General features: G+C 37.8%; 2 protein-coding genes across 2 annotated transcripts in view; one reads left to right on the forward strand and one right to left on the reverse strand.

Annotated features, from left to right (window-relative positions):
- Nucleotides 1-5688, forward strand: part of SLC7A6OS (solute carrier family 7 member 6 opposite strand) — a 6685-nt gene extending 997 nt beyond the window's left edge. Inside the window, exons 3-6 of the mRNA XM_035898790.1 lie at nt 28-294; nt 2156-2356; nt 3221-3350; nt 3816-5688. Coding sequence (XP_035754683.1) covers nt 28-294; nt 2156-2356; nt 3221-3350; nt 3816-3937 — 720 coding nt within the window. The 3' untranslated portion in view covers nt 3938-5688. The remainder of the gene's footprint in view (nt 1-27; nt 295-2155; nt 2357-3220; nt 3351-3815) is intronic.
- A 965-nt stretch (nt 5689-6653) lies between these two features.
- SLC7A6 (solute carrier family 7 member 6) overlaps nt 6654-16111 on the reverse strand; it is a 31657-nt gene continuing 22199 nt past the window's right edge. Inside the window, exons 6-10 of the mRNA XM_009643244.2 lie at nt 10669-10772; nt 9541-9637; nt 9141-9290; nt 8232-8415; nt 6654-6825 (exon numbers count right to left, since the gene is read on the reverse strand). Of these exons, the coding sequence (XP_009641539.1) occupies nt 6731-6825; nt 8232-8415; nt 9141-9290; nt 9541-9637; nt 10669-10772 (630 nt within the window). The 3' untranslated portion in view covers nt 6654-6730. The remainder of the gene's footprint in view (nt 6826-8231; nt 8416-9140; nt 9291-9540; nt 9638-10668; nt 10773-16111) is intronic.

Here is a 16111-nt window from a genome sequence, read left to right on the forward strand (position 1 = left end):
CAGCGAAACATGCGTGGGAGCCGCTCTTCAAAGCAAGTGAAAAGGAAGGAAAACCGTTACCGTGTAATAGCCAGCCATCGACCTAACTGTACTGAAACAGTTGCACCTGTCATAAATGGCGAGGCATTGATTGATGGTGACAGATCAGACCCCGAAGCAAAGGAAGATGCTTCGCAAAAGGAGAGCGGCGCTGTTGACAAGCGTTTGGACTGCTGTGGGAAGTTCCAGTTGTTTGATATTGAACAAGAAGAGGAGGTGGGGGGAGACTCCAGTGGAACTGCTGCAAACCCACAGGTCAGCAAATGAACATAAGTGTACTTGAAGTACTTTGATATCACTCTTGACTGGTACGTGTGGGCAGACTGACTGCTGTGGAAGCTTTTTTGCATTGTAAGTATTCCACTATTTAACAGGAGCTTTAACTAGATATTCACAAGGTAGAATATAATACAGGGAGTAACTTTCATGAGGATCCTTAAGTGCACTAATGTTGTTGAGACAGTCAGCCATGTAGAGTTGGCTGCTACAGGAAGGGCTTGCACCTTTTTCTGTACCCTGTTCTGATGTATAAATTCTCATATTCAATTGTCAGGTGAATCTCTGAGGTTTTTTATTAGCTTCTTCTCTACTTGGAAAAGAAAAAATCTAATTCAATGTCTTCTCATCTGCCCAGATACCTAGGAACATCACTTGTAGGCAAGATTCACTAAAGGAAAAGATAATTTTAAGCCTCCCCTTCTCAGAATTCCAATATATGGTTTTATTGTATATTTTGGTTCTAGCTGCTTAAGCCCCTGCATCCTGTTTTCATTGGTGTCATGAGTTAAGTTTGTGATTTCAGTTGGAGGAATATCTGCTCAAAATCTAGAATGGTTTTAAGTATGAAGAAGCTCTGCCTTCTGTGTAAGGTCGCCCTGATTATAGAGTGTTACAAAGATTTTGTATTAAAGAGACTCATAACCATGTGGAAAAGAAGGTGAGAGGGCTGTGTATGCTTTCTTTAGTAGTTCCTTCACTGTATGTAAGTACACATGGACACTTTACTTATGCAGCCCATCACAGCTCTGAGGAAAACTTTAATGTTGAAGAAGATATTTGGGTGAGGAAGAACCTAACCAGCTGTCATCCTTCAGCGTTTCTTATAGGTTATTTTGCCATCAAACTTCAGCATGAACTCTCAAGTTCAAACGGACATTTGAGATCTGTTAGCTAACTGTTCTGTATCACTCTGCTGATTAGAAAAACAGAAATGAAACCAAGGTAGCATCAGAATTTTCCTCTTACTCCATTAGAGCTAGAAGTTAAGTGTTGAATGCAAGAAGTAAGCTTTCTTTTTCCTTCTGTAAGTATTTAGAAGTGAATGAAAGGCTGGTCTGTAGCTTTTCCTCAGAATTACTTAAGCAGTTCAGGAGACATACCTGTGAATTGGAAAAGATATTCTGAAAAACTCTAGCAGAGAAAAATTGGCAGCAAAAACCTGCCTGTGTAGACCTTCAAGTGCAGGTCACTAACACAAATATATCGCAAATAATCTATTAGGAAGGAGAAAGCATGAAGAAATTTCTTCTGTGTCAATGTTGAAATAAGGAAATAAGTAAAAAGCCTATCTGTAGGGCCTGTCAGCCTGTTCCTGCTAATCTGTCACATTTTCATTGTTTATCCTGCACACTTTGTATACTGTAATCTGCTTGCATGTTATCAGTGCTGCTGTATGCACATCTTCCCTGCCGTGTTGCAAGTGTAATGCTCTACAGAACACAAGCTGTCTTAAAACTTGTCTTTTCAACTGACATGTCATCAGAAACAGAGGAACAGTTTTATGGGATTAGTCATGTCCCCTTCAACAGTTTCTAATGAACTTGTCCCACAAGTTTTCTCCTATTATCTGAAACAAGGCATGGCTGGCTGTACTGTGGTGGTACCACCAGACTGTACTAAATTAATTGGAACATTTTTTGATGTCTTTCTGTTCTATGTTGCTAATGTTTCAAATATCAGCATTCCAGCACGAAGGTGTTTCAGTCTAAGATTTCAGAATGTCATCCTTAGCTAGCTGTTGGCTACCATCTACAAAGAAAACCGTTTGCTGTAACTAAGACGTTGTAGGCGTGGCTTCACTGGAAATAGGCACTTCTTATTTTCTGTTTTTCCTCAGCAGAAGACTGATCCAGATGTGATTCTTTGCAATGCAGTAGAGATGATCCGTGAGCGTTTAAATGTTTCTGAAGATGTTAAAAAAGAGCACCGTGAGAAAGAAGATGAGTACGTTTATGACATCTACTATATGGAAACATCAGCCCCTGGTTGGATCCAAAATATCCTTTCTGTACAGCCCTATAGAGAAGAATATGAACTGGTAAGGATATGGGAAAACAGATCTTTCTTAAATAGAAAGGTCACAAATAAACAGGTTTAAAGGCCCATCATTGAAAGTTGCCGTGCCAAGAAAGATCCTTTGAGATACTACACATAAGCTGAGTGACTTCTGTGTTCGACTTTCTGTAACTGCCAGTCCTGTGTTCCTCCAGGTTATTGTTGATTCAAGTTAATTATGATATGACAATGAAAACGGAAGGCATAGTGCTCTTGTACTCAGAAGAATTCGTCTGGCTTCAAATTGCCACATAATTTTTGGCACACAAATGTGAACTTAAGGTGACTAAGAGGCAGCGATTAAAATGTAGCTGTAAATACAGTTGGGTAAAAAAAAAGGACTAAGGGGACACACACATAACTTTCTCAATTTTTGAGGACTTTGATCTTAATACGAGGTATTTTTTTGTAATAGAATTATCCTTCAGTGACTGTGGAGTTAGGAAGTTAATGTAAGCTTTAGTCTTTCATTGTATAGATACTGTGATCAATAGACTTGCGTATCAGGAACCTAAAGCTGCCTTTTCCTTCATCTACACGACTGCTGAAGCGAGTAGGATTAATTTAGACATTAACCTTGGCATTTAAATGCTGAACTGGAAAGTTTAAATGTATGACTTAACTGATTTTTCACCTAAAGCAGGTTGCTAAGTTATGATGAATATACTGACAACACTAATTTTTCTACAGTGTGTGCGGTGCAATTGTTGAGTAACTTACACTTGCAGTAGATAAGTTATCTCTTGGCTCTTTATGATCTGTATAGTATTGTACAGGTGGATGAAAAAACGCTTCATGCCAAGTGTCTGTATTTATAGTGAATTTTGTGGTTTGTGTTGACATGCAGGTAGATGATGATCAAGTTCCAGGGGAAATATATGATGATGAAGATGACGAAAATGATGAAAATAACTGGCGTAATGACTATCCTGAGGAAGAGGAATTCTTACCTGAGGAAGATGGTGATGGAGAAAAAGGTATGTCTGTCATAAATAGTTTGCTTTCATGCTGTGTGCATATAATTCCCATCAGTTGCTTTTTTGGAAAGATGGCATGTAAAAACGAACTGAGCACCTGCTGGGGTAGTGGTCTGTGCTTATAATGGGTTAAATCTGCTTAGAGAAGGATCTTCTTTCTTGGAACTACAAGGGATCTTAGTGGTTTTGCAAAGTCAAAATTAAGAACTTAATTTCGGGCTGCTGCACTTGCAAAGGATTGCTTGTTTTGAAGAATAGATGACTTGGTTCCACGTGCTTGTGAAATGCTGCCTCTGCTTTCTTAACTCCCCATCCCAGCACACACCAAGCACAATTCAGACCTCACCTAATACAGAAGTTGTTTAGACTTTGTAAGTTACTCAAGAAGCTTGAAATACTCTAATTAACCTAATTGTTTAACTAAAAAGAAGGGATAATCTAAAAGCATTGATGCTCTTTCTTTAGAGTCTGAAGAGAGCTTCAGTGATGAGGACCAATGTTACAGGAGAAGAACATGGAACAAATACCGACAGGAGATTCTACAGGAATTTGGCTATGATGAGACCCAGGATTTGGATTCTGACTAACAGCCCTTTTTTGAATGTGAAATGCATACTGAAGGCTAAATTCTGCCATTGCAGTAGAACCGAAAATCCAGACAGCTACTGATGGCTATTTGTAAGAATGTTGAACTAAAAAAAAAAAAAAACAAACCACCTTCCAAAAAACCCTGAAAAACCACTTTCCGATAAAAGTTGAGCCCATTGGGACAGTAGGAAACCAATCTTTACGTGGATGAAGTTTAAGCTACATTTTTGCCTGCCTGGCCTTCTGAAACTGTTGGTGACTAGCGTGGTTCACCCTAATGCTTACTGACTAGGCTTGAGTATTAGGTACTAGACTGGGATTCCAGTAAATGCTAAAACCTTTTGCTATCAGCTGAGCTGTTATGATCTGAGCAGCCAACTGCAGCTGGTAGCTATTCAACAGCTGGGTATGGATATGCGACTTCACAATACAAACTTTTGTTCCAAGCAAAAGATAGTATATGCTTTAAAATAATTTTTCTGCCCATTCTGTGATGCTGAGGTTCTAAAGGAATTTTTTTTTTTTTTAAATCTGTACGCCCAAGCATTTGTACCTGTACTGACAGTACCTCTGCATTATGTATGGAGGTACTGTTGCCAGCAGCCCTTCTTGTCATGACTAATGGGTTGGGTTTCACAAGTTCAATGTGTCTGCCATGCTGGCAAGTGGAAGTCCTGGAAAAGGGCACTCTGTCCTAATGCTTTCTACTGTATTTGTTCCTGAGTTTCAAGTTACCTTCTTTACAAGTGCTTGAGCATATGAAATGCCTTGACCTGTCCACTTTATTGCTGGAGCTCTCTCCAGCTGGGAGTAGGACAGTATATGTCATTTAAATTATAAATAAAGAGGTTTTGACTAAGTTTTCTTTACTTGTTTAAAGATCACAGGAGTTGATACAGTGGAAGCCATGTCAGCATTTTAACTTGCATTTGTCTTTAAGAAACACTATAATGTTACGTGTTCGGACACACAAAGTATTTCAGTGCTCTCCTACTTGAGTCTCCAAAAAAAAAGCTAATACAATGTTAGATCTGTGTAAGTCATGGGCTGTAGGTTACAGTAGTGAGTTTAGGTCAATTAGTTCTGCCTGGTGATGTCAAAGTAGTGGGGGCAAAATATTTTTTCCTTGGTTTCACAGAAAGGTCAAGGCTGTTAACTATGCCACAACCCTAGCCTGTTAAAGCTATACTGCCCACTAGACAGATGTCTCAACTTGGATATTGACTTAATTCTAATCATACAGAAGACTAAAGAGCTGTATTATAATAGCTAAATGCTAATTTTCATTAAATACTGAGAAGACCCTACATGTGCACAAAGTTCCTCAGCTAGAATTTAACCATCTGAAGTCCCAACACTGCTTCACAAAGGTAGCCCAAGACTGCACTTAATGTTTGTTTTCACCATCTACTACCACCTGCCCTTAGCCATAGCTTTTGTCTAAGGTAACCTTGGTCAGGGCATCAGTACGAGAATCCAAATATTCTCACTATTATTCAAGTGGCTGATGCAAATGCAATGCAGCATTTGAAGTATGCATTGCTTCAGCCATATTCTCGTGATTGCAAGATTTAGATCAACTTAAACCACACAAAAAATGCACATGTGGACAAACTCAGGTAAACATTCCATACCAAGATAAAAATTCCAGGTATGTTTTTGAAGTATAGCTCACTCTGCTAGCCAAAGAGGTTGGCTTCATGTTACCTTTTGCTGCACCAAAATTCGGTATCAAAGTGTCCTGATACTAGGCTTACGGCTTTGGAATTACAAACACCTAGTGTAGTACTACTTTTTATTTCTGTTTTTATTCCTATTTTCTCTCCCTGCTACTTAGCTTTCAAGATATGGTTGCTGCCACAGAACTCTACTTCTGCTATAGTAGAAGAAAGTAAGTAAGTGGTTTGTTCTGTGAGTTTTTGGATGGTCATTTTCTAGTGACCAGCACTGAAATTTAGAAAGGCAATTTTGAGACTGCTGAGGTAACACTGCTAATGTGTGTTCACTGAAACAGTTCAGAAACAAATACTTACAAGCTTCAAACTGAACATTTTAATTTTGGAAGTTTCATAAAGCCTGTCAGAAGTTGACCCAAGTACAAAACAAGCCAACAGGGAAGAATCATCAAATGTTAATCGAATCTTTAGTGCCAAGTTCCTTTGTTGATTCTATCTTTGCCACTGTCAGATACTGCACTTCCACACAGCGTACAGAATAAAATACTTATCTTTAAGGAGAAAGGTTGGTTCAGTCTTTAAATAACATAGAACAACTTTATTCATTTTTTCTGCTAATAATGACAAATCAGGTAGTTTGTTGTGACCAGTTGTCTTCTGGGATAAGAACTGAGAGAACACAGCAAATCACTTCATGCAAACATCCATCAGAATTAAGCTGGAATGACTTTTGGTCTTTTGAGTCAAAGTGGGTTTCAGTCTAACTTAAAAATGTATTACTTCACCGCCTGGTTCTGCAGAAATCTAATTTGATCCATTAGCTCTTACCATTTTAATACCAATTCTGAAGAAGGAACAGTATTGACACATAGCTTGGGTGCCCAAAATGAGTAGGTAATTATTATCCAATGAAAACATGCCCTGAAAATATGCCACAGTTTAGGAGGGTGATGCGAGGGCAGGATTTATGTGGGAATTCAACTGCAAGTAAGTTTTCAGTGTTTCTGAAAGACCACTGGAAATAGCTTTCCCATTTTTCTTCCAGTTCCATCTCTTCCCTTTTGTTGTCATAACTGCTATATCCTCCCTCCTGTTTCTTGTAATGGCTTTTAAATTTTAGTTGGATTTGATTTCCAACTTCTTTTCTTCATTTGGGTCCATCTCTGTTAAAACACAGTAACAGAGCAGCTGCATGTTTCGTGTGACTGTACCTGCATAGGAAATTGAAGATAAATCAGAAGAATAGCCACCTCAATGCTAATTACCAACATGCATCTGACTAGTCAAAGTTAGTTGTCAAGAACGCTGCCTCACTTCTCTTAAGGGACACAAACAATAAAAGTTAATACAAAAAGTGTCTTCCACTCAATTTTTTTTTTTAAACAGAGTATTTAAAACTGTTCTGTTGATATCCTAGGGTGTTTTTTGTTCTTAGGCACCCTGCCAAGTAACTGAAGTAAAATCTTAACTAAAAGTGTAAAATTGGCAGAATAAAAAATAAAACAAGAACTTCAAATAGCACACAGGAAAGTGACAAGTACTGAGTATATATTCACTAGCTGCTGCAGCACCACATCTGTTGCATTCTAAGATTATGCTATAAACCTTCCTTACTATGTGAGAAAACCATGATGAAGGATGTAGAAACAATGACAGCAGCATACTGCTGGAGAGAAATGGATGATTTAAGTACAGCAATTCAATGGAAGGCAAAATTCCATCTGTGACCAACATAAAATCTATCCATTCTCAAACAACTGATCCAGTAAAGCAACACAGTTAGCTTGCGTTACCAAGAATGTCCAACCCTTTCACAGTCAACGACCTTGCTTAAGAAAAAGACTTTGCATGTGCTTGATTAAAAGAGAAATGCATAAAAACTGAGGACAAAATCTGTAGAAAGGGGATGGTCTTTTAAATATACAGTAAATAAAATCCGTGTGTAAAAACATATAAAACCAGTATACCCCTTTACTGGGTCTGGCTGGGATGAAGTTAACATTCTTCATAGCAGCCCATTATGGTGCTGTGTTTTGGATTTGCGGCTCAAACAGGGTTGGTAACACACAGATGTTCTCGCTGTTGCTGAACAGTGTTTACACAGTATCAAGGATTTTTCTTTTTTCCTCCCACTCTGCCCTCCCTGTAACCAGACGGGCAGGAAGTTCAGAGGGGAAATGGCCAGAACAGCTGACCCTAACTAAGCAAAGGGCTATTTCATGCCGTATAATGTCATGTTCAGCAATAAAAACTAGGGTAGAGGAAGAAGGGCGTGCATGTGGGAGGGCATCTTCCAACGTGGCCGTTGCTTGGAGACTGGCTGTGCATTGGTCTGCTTGTGGGAGGTGGTAAGTGATTGCGTTCGCAGCAGTAGGGGTCTTTTCCTTCTTTCCTTCACTTACTAAACTGACTTTATCTTGACCAACAAGTTTTCTTGCCTTTGTTCTTCCTATTCTCTCCCCTATCCTGCTGGGGGGTGCTGCTGAGCGAGCAGCTCTGTGGGTACTTAGCTGCTGTCTGGGGTGAACTGACCACAACGCTTTTCAACAACAAACCAAGATTCACTTATTTAATTTTCCTCTTTCCTAACAACATCCCCATCTACAAAGAAACTTACCTAAAATCTTGTTAATAAATTGAGGTCTCTTTGATGCAGGTAAATAGACTCCCAAGAAAAAGACCGGAATTCCAGATAAAGCAATGCCAATTCCAATCAATGAATTTATAGTGTCGCTATAGAGCGGCACTACCACCAGAAATACTGTGCATATACAAAATATTATTGGGAAAGCCACGCTCAGCTAGACAGAAAAAAAAAGACAGAATGTTATTGAAATATTTATTGTCTACAGTTACAAATGGTTTGGTGAGAATTACAGACTTTTCCCCTCTCAACCCCACTTTGTGGAATTATCTGCTCTTTTCTCTTATACATCTTGCTATTTGGAACCATAAGCAAATTGCAGAATAATTCTTTTGCAATTTTTAGCAGCAGTTCTGTTAAAGTAATCTAGTATGGTAACTCTGCTGCGTTGAAAGAAACTGTATAACAGTATGAAGTGGTTTTAGACAAATCCAATAAATCCCAGGAAACAGGAATGACTTTTTCATGTAGCCCATCAACTTTAAGTATGAGGTGGTAAGAGGATCAGACATTGAACTGAAACAGCACCAGAGCTAAATGTGGTCTACTTTAACAGTACTAATTTAAGCATTCCTAATTTGAGATTTCTAATCCAAGAAAAAGAGCTAACTATGTTAGCCTATTGAGACATTCCCTAGTTAACAGAGGGAAGGGCTACTGATTGAACTAACATAAAATAAAGGAGTATACTCTTAAAATAATCACTTTTTATATATAAAACAGACAAGCTAGTTTTCATGGTACAACATAAAATGAAAGCCATGTTTTGTGTCCTGATCAATTTGTAACCTTTAGGCATAACATATCCGGTCCAGGTTTTAGACAGTACTTATACATTATGTGAAACAGAGGGATTTTAAACAATTCTGTAATAAGTATTACCTTAAGAGGCCTGGGTCGATCTGGTTCCTTCCAACGTAGATATAACTGTCCAGCAATAGAAAGACCAACAAAAAACCAGTAACTGAAACTGAAGTAATTAATAAGCTTGAAGACATCTTCCACAGCCAGGTAAACAAGGGTCATAGCACACTGTCAGAAAAGAACAGGAGTGAGATGAACAACAGAAGTTTGAAACTTACTGTTTACTTTTTACATGGAAGTAACACCTTTTACTGATTGGTGTTTGGCATGTTTTTATGCCTCTCAAAATTCACTCTCTCAGCAATCACCTCAGTGACAGTAAACCTGAAGTTCTCTCCTGTACTTTTTTAAAGTTGTCCTTTAAATCATTCATATAGTCACATCTGAACAGTTGAGAAGAAAAGCAGTAATAACTTACATTGAAGAGCAGTGCTGGCACAGGTGTGAACCTCTCTATGTGGATCATAGACAACAGATCAGGAAGGTGACCTTCTCGAGATCCTACAAAAAATAGCCTGAAAAACACAAATCAGAAAACAGATGTTCAGGCCACATGTGAGAAAGAACATATTACAGAAAAATCAAACAACAATACCAGTCAAAATAAGTATTTACGCCACTGAATTTCCATCCTTTGAATGGGAACATCAATTCAACCCTTCCAATAAAAATGTACTGTACAAAAATCATTAAAAGATATATAAGCTTTTAGAAACATGCTGTTAACACCCATTTTTAGAAAACAATTCTACAGGTAAAATAAAAAATATCTACAGTGACTGAAATAAATCTCTACTGTTTTAAAAAATTCTAAAAGCGAGTGCTGTTTTCAATGACAGCCAGAAGAAATAATCAGGTGTCCAAAAAGAGGTCACTCAGCCTCATGCTCAAAAAAACCCCACTCGTAAATTTATTATCAACTCCAAATTGTTCTATACTGACTACTTCACCAGATCATGTTTGTACTTGTTCTCAGTACAGAGGCATTGAGCATACATTCAGTGGACAAAAAGGATGTTAAAATGCCTCAGTAAATCTATTTATAAACTTCACTAGTCACATCCATAATCAATGCTTAGAGGAAAGCTTCTATACTGTATCGTAAGCTTTTTAACTGCAGCTTAATAGCAGTAGCAACTTTTAAAACTTTTTACTTGGAAAAAAACCTTAAAGATACTGATTTTCAAAAGTCACTAAGTTTTAAGTAAATACATTTGAAAACAAGGACTTGCTAGAATTATTTTATCAAGTAAAATGGAAGACAACTCAATCCAAACTATCAGAAGGCCTGAGGATTCACCACACAGACAACATTCATTTGATCTATAATTGTACTCTGCATACAACTAGGAACGCTTTGCGGAAGAAGGCAGTGTTTCGGGTGTATGTACACACACAGAGGTTTATTTAGGCCTGTTATTTTATTGTGGCCATTCATTATAGGTTCAGTTACAAAAGTATTTTTGCCCTTCTCTCACTATAGATGAGTGTAACAGTGACACGTAAAAATACTTATGAACACTGGTCAAATAGAGATATACAATACCTTGATGATGCTAGAATTGAAGCATTAAGTCCACCAAAACAAGAAAAGGCTACAGCAATGGGAATTGTCCAGCTGAAGATACCAAATACCTGGTCAGCAAATGTCTAATGAAAGGGAAAAGAAAAAGGAAACATGAAAATATCTCCAACAAAGCATATGTAAAACAATGATACCAAAGCTTTTGTAATAAGTTTGTGTGGAAAAATAGTATTATAGTAAGAACAATCCATAATGCAGCACAATGAAGCACGCAGCTTTTTTCTTTATTTATGGATTCTAAATAAGCACAAAATTCTTTAGCCAAGCACCTGAACTCACATTTTCTGCTCACAAAGGAAAACAAAATGTTTTTACAATTTTCTCACCAATCCTAATATATTTTATTAACTGAACTGCAGAACTGAAGCTTAACATAGTGACTACATAGAATAAAGGACAAAAACATTATTACATATCCAAAAAGGGAAGTGCCACATTGCAGATGATAAACATAGCCACCATCACACCTACTGTTTATAGACACTATTCTAGGAATGGGTTTTACTTTCCTTCTTTTTCAATTCCCTAAGCAACAACATCTTCCCCTTTAGCTCCACCAGCAAGGCCTCTGGGCTCTATTCTCCCAACATGGCAAATGACAGAGCAAGTATCCTATTAGCAGTCATTTGTTAATGTTGCTAGAGAATACTGCAGGCCAACTGTGGTGACTTTCCATGACAGATCTCTGAAACCAAGAAGCCAGGAGCATCAAAGTTTCACAGCAAGTGGTAAGAGTCATCGATAGCCAGTGACCTGGGACCTATAATGAAAAAGGGTAATGATTTCCAAGATATTGTCCTGGTGAATTCTGTTCAGCCTCCTGGATGGAGAAAAAAGGGTAAGAGATTTAGAATATCAGACAAAATGTTTGAAAAATGAAGAAATTTAATACATGAAGACTGACACCTATTCTAAATCCCAGCTCGGTCTGAGCATCGTACATGTCTGAACATTATTATGTTCGGAGTTAAGCAGGAATTCACTCATGCTGTGTTCAGAGGATGTGGGTGGAAGCCTTCCTATCCCAATTCTACCTAGTGATAGCAAAACTACTGCCATGATTTCTTTTACAGAAGCAAACTAACAGTCATGGTAGCAAAAGGATCATGTCTACAATAGACAGCATGAAATCACTATTTATAGAAACAGAAAGGTACATACTTATGTATAAGTGGTAGTCAAACAAACCCCAATGATTCTGTGGGTATTAGAACACTTTACACCTCAGCAGGTAGCAATAATCTAAACCTTTTTATGAACCTTTCTCTACATCACTTTCTTGGCTCTCTCCTGCTTTATCAATTCAATTATCAATTTCAAGATCCTAAGACATAAAAACCATATGTTCAGCTTTGTGCAGGTCTGTCTTTTCCATTATAAAAGCATATAAAGTTATCTGGATTTAACAGTGGTCAAATTTTGATTTAATTACTCCAGGAACAAGATCACCAAAAGCAGTGAATTATGATCCATTTTCTGAATGTTTTTGTAGGTCAAAAAAGCCTAAACGACTTTAATACAGATTTTTTTTCATTGCATATAACATCAATCTTTAAACCTTAAAATGCAGAAAAATGTACTGACATAAAACAAGGCTTGGCCAGTTAAAGCTTCCTCTTCTTTGTCTGGGTTGACAAAGTGCTTTGTTCGGCACATTATCCAGGTTAAGGTTCAGAATCCAATTCTACTTAGCTGTACACCACCATCTACACTAAAGAGCAAACTTTATTTTATCCTCTTGTGTAATTTAGTTGAGCCTCAGCAAAGGCAATAGGGTTTCCTGCTGCTACGGGACAATGCAAAAGCACATAATCACTCCAGTGAGAACCTTGCCAAAAGGTTCAAAGTCAACAAATCGACTGTGTTAGTCACTCCGATTCTTACTAAAGTACATCTCTTCCTGAGCTCTTTTAGTTTACACATACTAGTATAGCTTCCCTCAGAATGGGGCTTCAACACAGGGGTGGAAAAATGCACACACACAGATTCCCACAGAAATTATAAAAATTAACATGAGAAAACTATAAAAGAACTAATCCATGTAAGAATTCTATTTCATGCTGAAATCAGAACATTGATTTAGCAAAAGACCATGCCATAAGAAATGTGTTGTATACCATGGATTACCCATTTTCACTCAATTAAAACTGAACAAGCAACAATTAATTTACATTATTGTATATAAAAGATTTCTGCTGCTCAAGAATAAATAATTACTAGAACCCACAATGCTTCTCTCAGATCCTTATGTAAATTGAATGTAAATGCAGCTCTGAGAAACCTGGTCTCCCAAAGCAGAATGTAATTCATAATGATGCAGTAAATGATTTAAGACAACTTCTCTGGAACAAGTAAGAATGAGGATGAGATGAAAATTGTAATGGGCAGCTGTTGTAATATTCTAAAGGATGATTTAAACCTGGACAGCTGATTTCAGAAGCCAAAGAGCAAGTGAAATTACTAGATACCAAACTTAAAACTGCTAGAGGATTTTTTTTAAATATACAAAGCTAAGATACAGAACTCACTCAACAAGACGTTAGAGAATTAAGATGTTTAGTAAGGTTGCCTAAAGGAAAAGCATTTAGATAAGTAATTACCTAAGTTAGTAACAGCTAAAGTTAAAGAAGAGAGAGAAAATGTATGAATGTCATCTTATGCTGCCTGGAGAAACTTTTGCCTTCAAAATGCAGCTTGGAGTTTGTTCTTTGCAAGCATTTCCCATTTCCTCTTGAAACATCTAGTAATGGGCCAGTGTGGAATGCCAGATGTGAGACTAACTCAAAGGCCATTTCCATCCTATAATGTATATCCAATCTTTCCAAGATATACTCATGTTTCACACATCCTGGAAAACAGCAATCACTCATATGAGCAGTAAAAACACAAAGAGTTAAGGCAAAGCTATGGTATTACTGCTGCAAATTATACACAGATCAAGACGTTATAGATTCAATGTATTCCGGATGTAAGCTATATGATGTATAATAACTGTTGATGCAGCTCAAATTCAAATAATTAATTTCCCTAGATCTGCACAAGTCAGCCTCTTCAAAAGAGAGAATAACCTAGTGACAGCCTTTACCAAACACTGTCATTTCCAATGTGCTTTCTAATGTTGTAGCTGGGACTCCTGAAAGCGCAAAGGGTGGAGCATTAACTTCAAGAGCTTAACTTTTCCTTAAGTGAGGCAAGGTAAAAGAATATTTTAACTGAGAATGATCTAGGAAGTCCAGCTTGGCTTGCCAAGTAGATCTGCCTGTAAAATGATCTTTCAGCAAAACAAAGTTGAAAGGTACCTGAAGGTTGGCTAAACTTTCTAGAGATATTAACTAGCTTAACCTGACAAGTATAGACCCACCTGCCTTTATGCAGGTGTTTTCTGACAGGGTTTCACCCTCATTTCTAACATAAAAATCAGCCAAGTTCATGCATTACTACTCAGACAATAAACACACTTCTACGCTTCAGCGTATGCATTTATAAATCCTTCAACACTTCCATTTTAACAGATGCCAAGAAATGTCTTCTCTGAAGCTGAGCTATACTCCCTTGTGAACAATGACAAAACCAAAGATCTCTACAGTGTTTCTTGCAAGTGTTACTGATGTGTAAGTAAAAGTGGCCACAATAAGCATTCAACTGCGTGCATGTCAGAGGGTTATTCTGAGTACAAAAGAAGGGCAGAGAAAAGTGCAAAAAGCAATGATGTTACCACGCACATACACCACGTGCACTGTACCAAGAGGAAAAAAAAAGGGGGGGGGGGGATTATACAATCATGGATCCTCCACAAATGAGCTAGAACTGGGCTCTGAACTGAGCACTTGACCAATTCCACTTTAACTACCACTACTTCTGGGAGTAGTGAAGTGCATTTATAAAAACAAATGAGCTGACAACAGGGGAAAGAATGGAGCATTCGCAAGGGTATGCGGAGGAGGACAGAGGAGCCTACCTGGAGGCAGCTATAGCAGAAGCATTTAGTCCACCATAACAGGAGAAAGCCACCACTATGGGGATGGATTTCTTCTCAGGTTTCTTCTGAGAAAGTCTAAAGAGCAAGAAGGATTAAGAGATTAAATTGTCATCTCTGCTATAGTCTGACCAGTCCTGTAGTCCAGACTTGAACTATAACTGCTTCTAACAGCTAGGAAACAGTTAAGAGAATTCAGTGGCTTGATATAGCACTTGCAATTACTGATCGAGTCCTTTTACGCCCTCCCATCCATTGGACATGTAAGATATACACATATACACGCACACTGTAGAAAGACACGCACCTGGAATTGTTCCCCTTAGTTCTGATCTTTTTTTCCAAACTATCAAAGGGCATAATAATGAAGGAAGAAGCTTCCAGCCATGCATTTCTCAGCTGAACTGCCCTCATTTTATCATGACTAAAATGTTACATTACTCCCAGAAGAATGGTCAAAAACTGAATTACATCTTTGTTTCAAAACATGAATGACTGACTTAACTACATTTATTTTTATCTTGGGTTAGTTTGATCTCATGATCATCAGCTGGTAATTTGTGAATGGTTTGCAAGAACACTTTGTCCTTTTAAAGGTCCAAGCAACAGTTCTATACAAACAGGTTGAACTAAAAGCAGCAGGAAGTGCCCTGCATAAAGAGCTGCCACAACAAAATACACAGGGTACTGCCTCAGACCCAGTAATTCAGGCACACAGACAATTAGAAAAACCCAGATTTATGTTATAAATCACAAGATGAGAACCACAACATCACACTTAGCTGCACACAAGAAGTGTACTTAGAGGCACACAAAGTCAGACTACACTAAGAGCACATGGAGCTGCGAGCACATGCTAGGCTGGCAAAGCACTTGAAACAGTATTGATCAGATGGATAAATACAAAGATAATGTAGCCTAACATGAATAAGAAAATTATACAAAACTATACCCAAAGATTATGAGGTGTTTCTGTTAGGAAGGCTTAAAAGGCACCTACAGAGCCTCTTTATGTAGTTCGTTTCAAGATCCTATCACATGCGAGCTTTTCCAGGCTCAGTTCTGTAGCATTCTTACCCTGAAAGTCATATAGAGCAGTAAAGAGATTAATATATATGAAAAATCTGATTAGTATCTTGGAAGTGCAATTAATTCTACTTTGACTTTTCTCTTGAGGCAGAGTATAAATATGTTCCCATGTTGCAGGAAGATTTGGCAGTCAGAACTACAGGCTGCTTTCTCAATTTTTAGCTTCTCAGGCCTTTAAAGAGCTACTTCCTAAAGGAAACAAAAAAACTATGATTTAGGGCAATCAGGAAGCCACACATGCAAAAAAGCCACTGATTTCTTCTACTGCCATAGATTACATTTATCAAGATGCTGTATGACATCTGTTCAGTTTGACCAAATTAGATTTAACATCACATA

The sequence above is a fragment of the Egretta garzetta genome, unplaced genomic scaffold (genome assembly GCF_000687185.1).
Source record: "Egretta garzetta isolate BGI_Z169 unplaced genomic scaffold, ASM68718v1 scaffold27, whole genome shotgun sequence".
In the NCBI taxonomy this organism is placed as follows: Eukaryota; Metazoa; Chordata; class Aves; order Pelecaniformes; family Ardeidae; genus Egretta; species Egretta garzetta.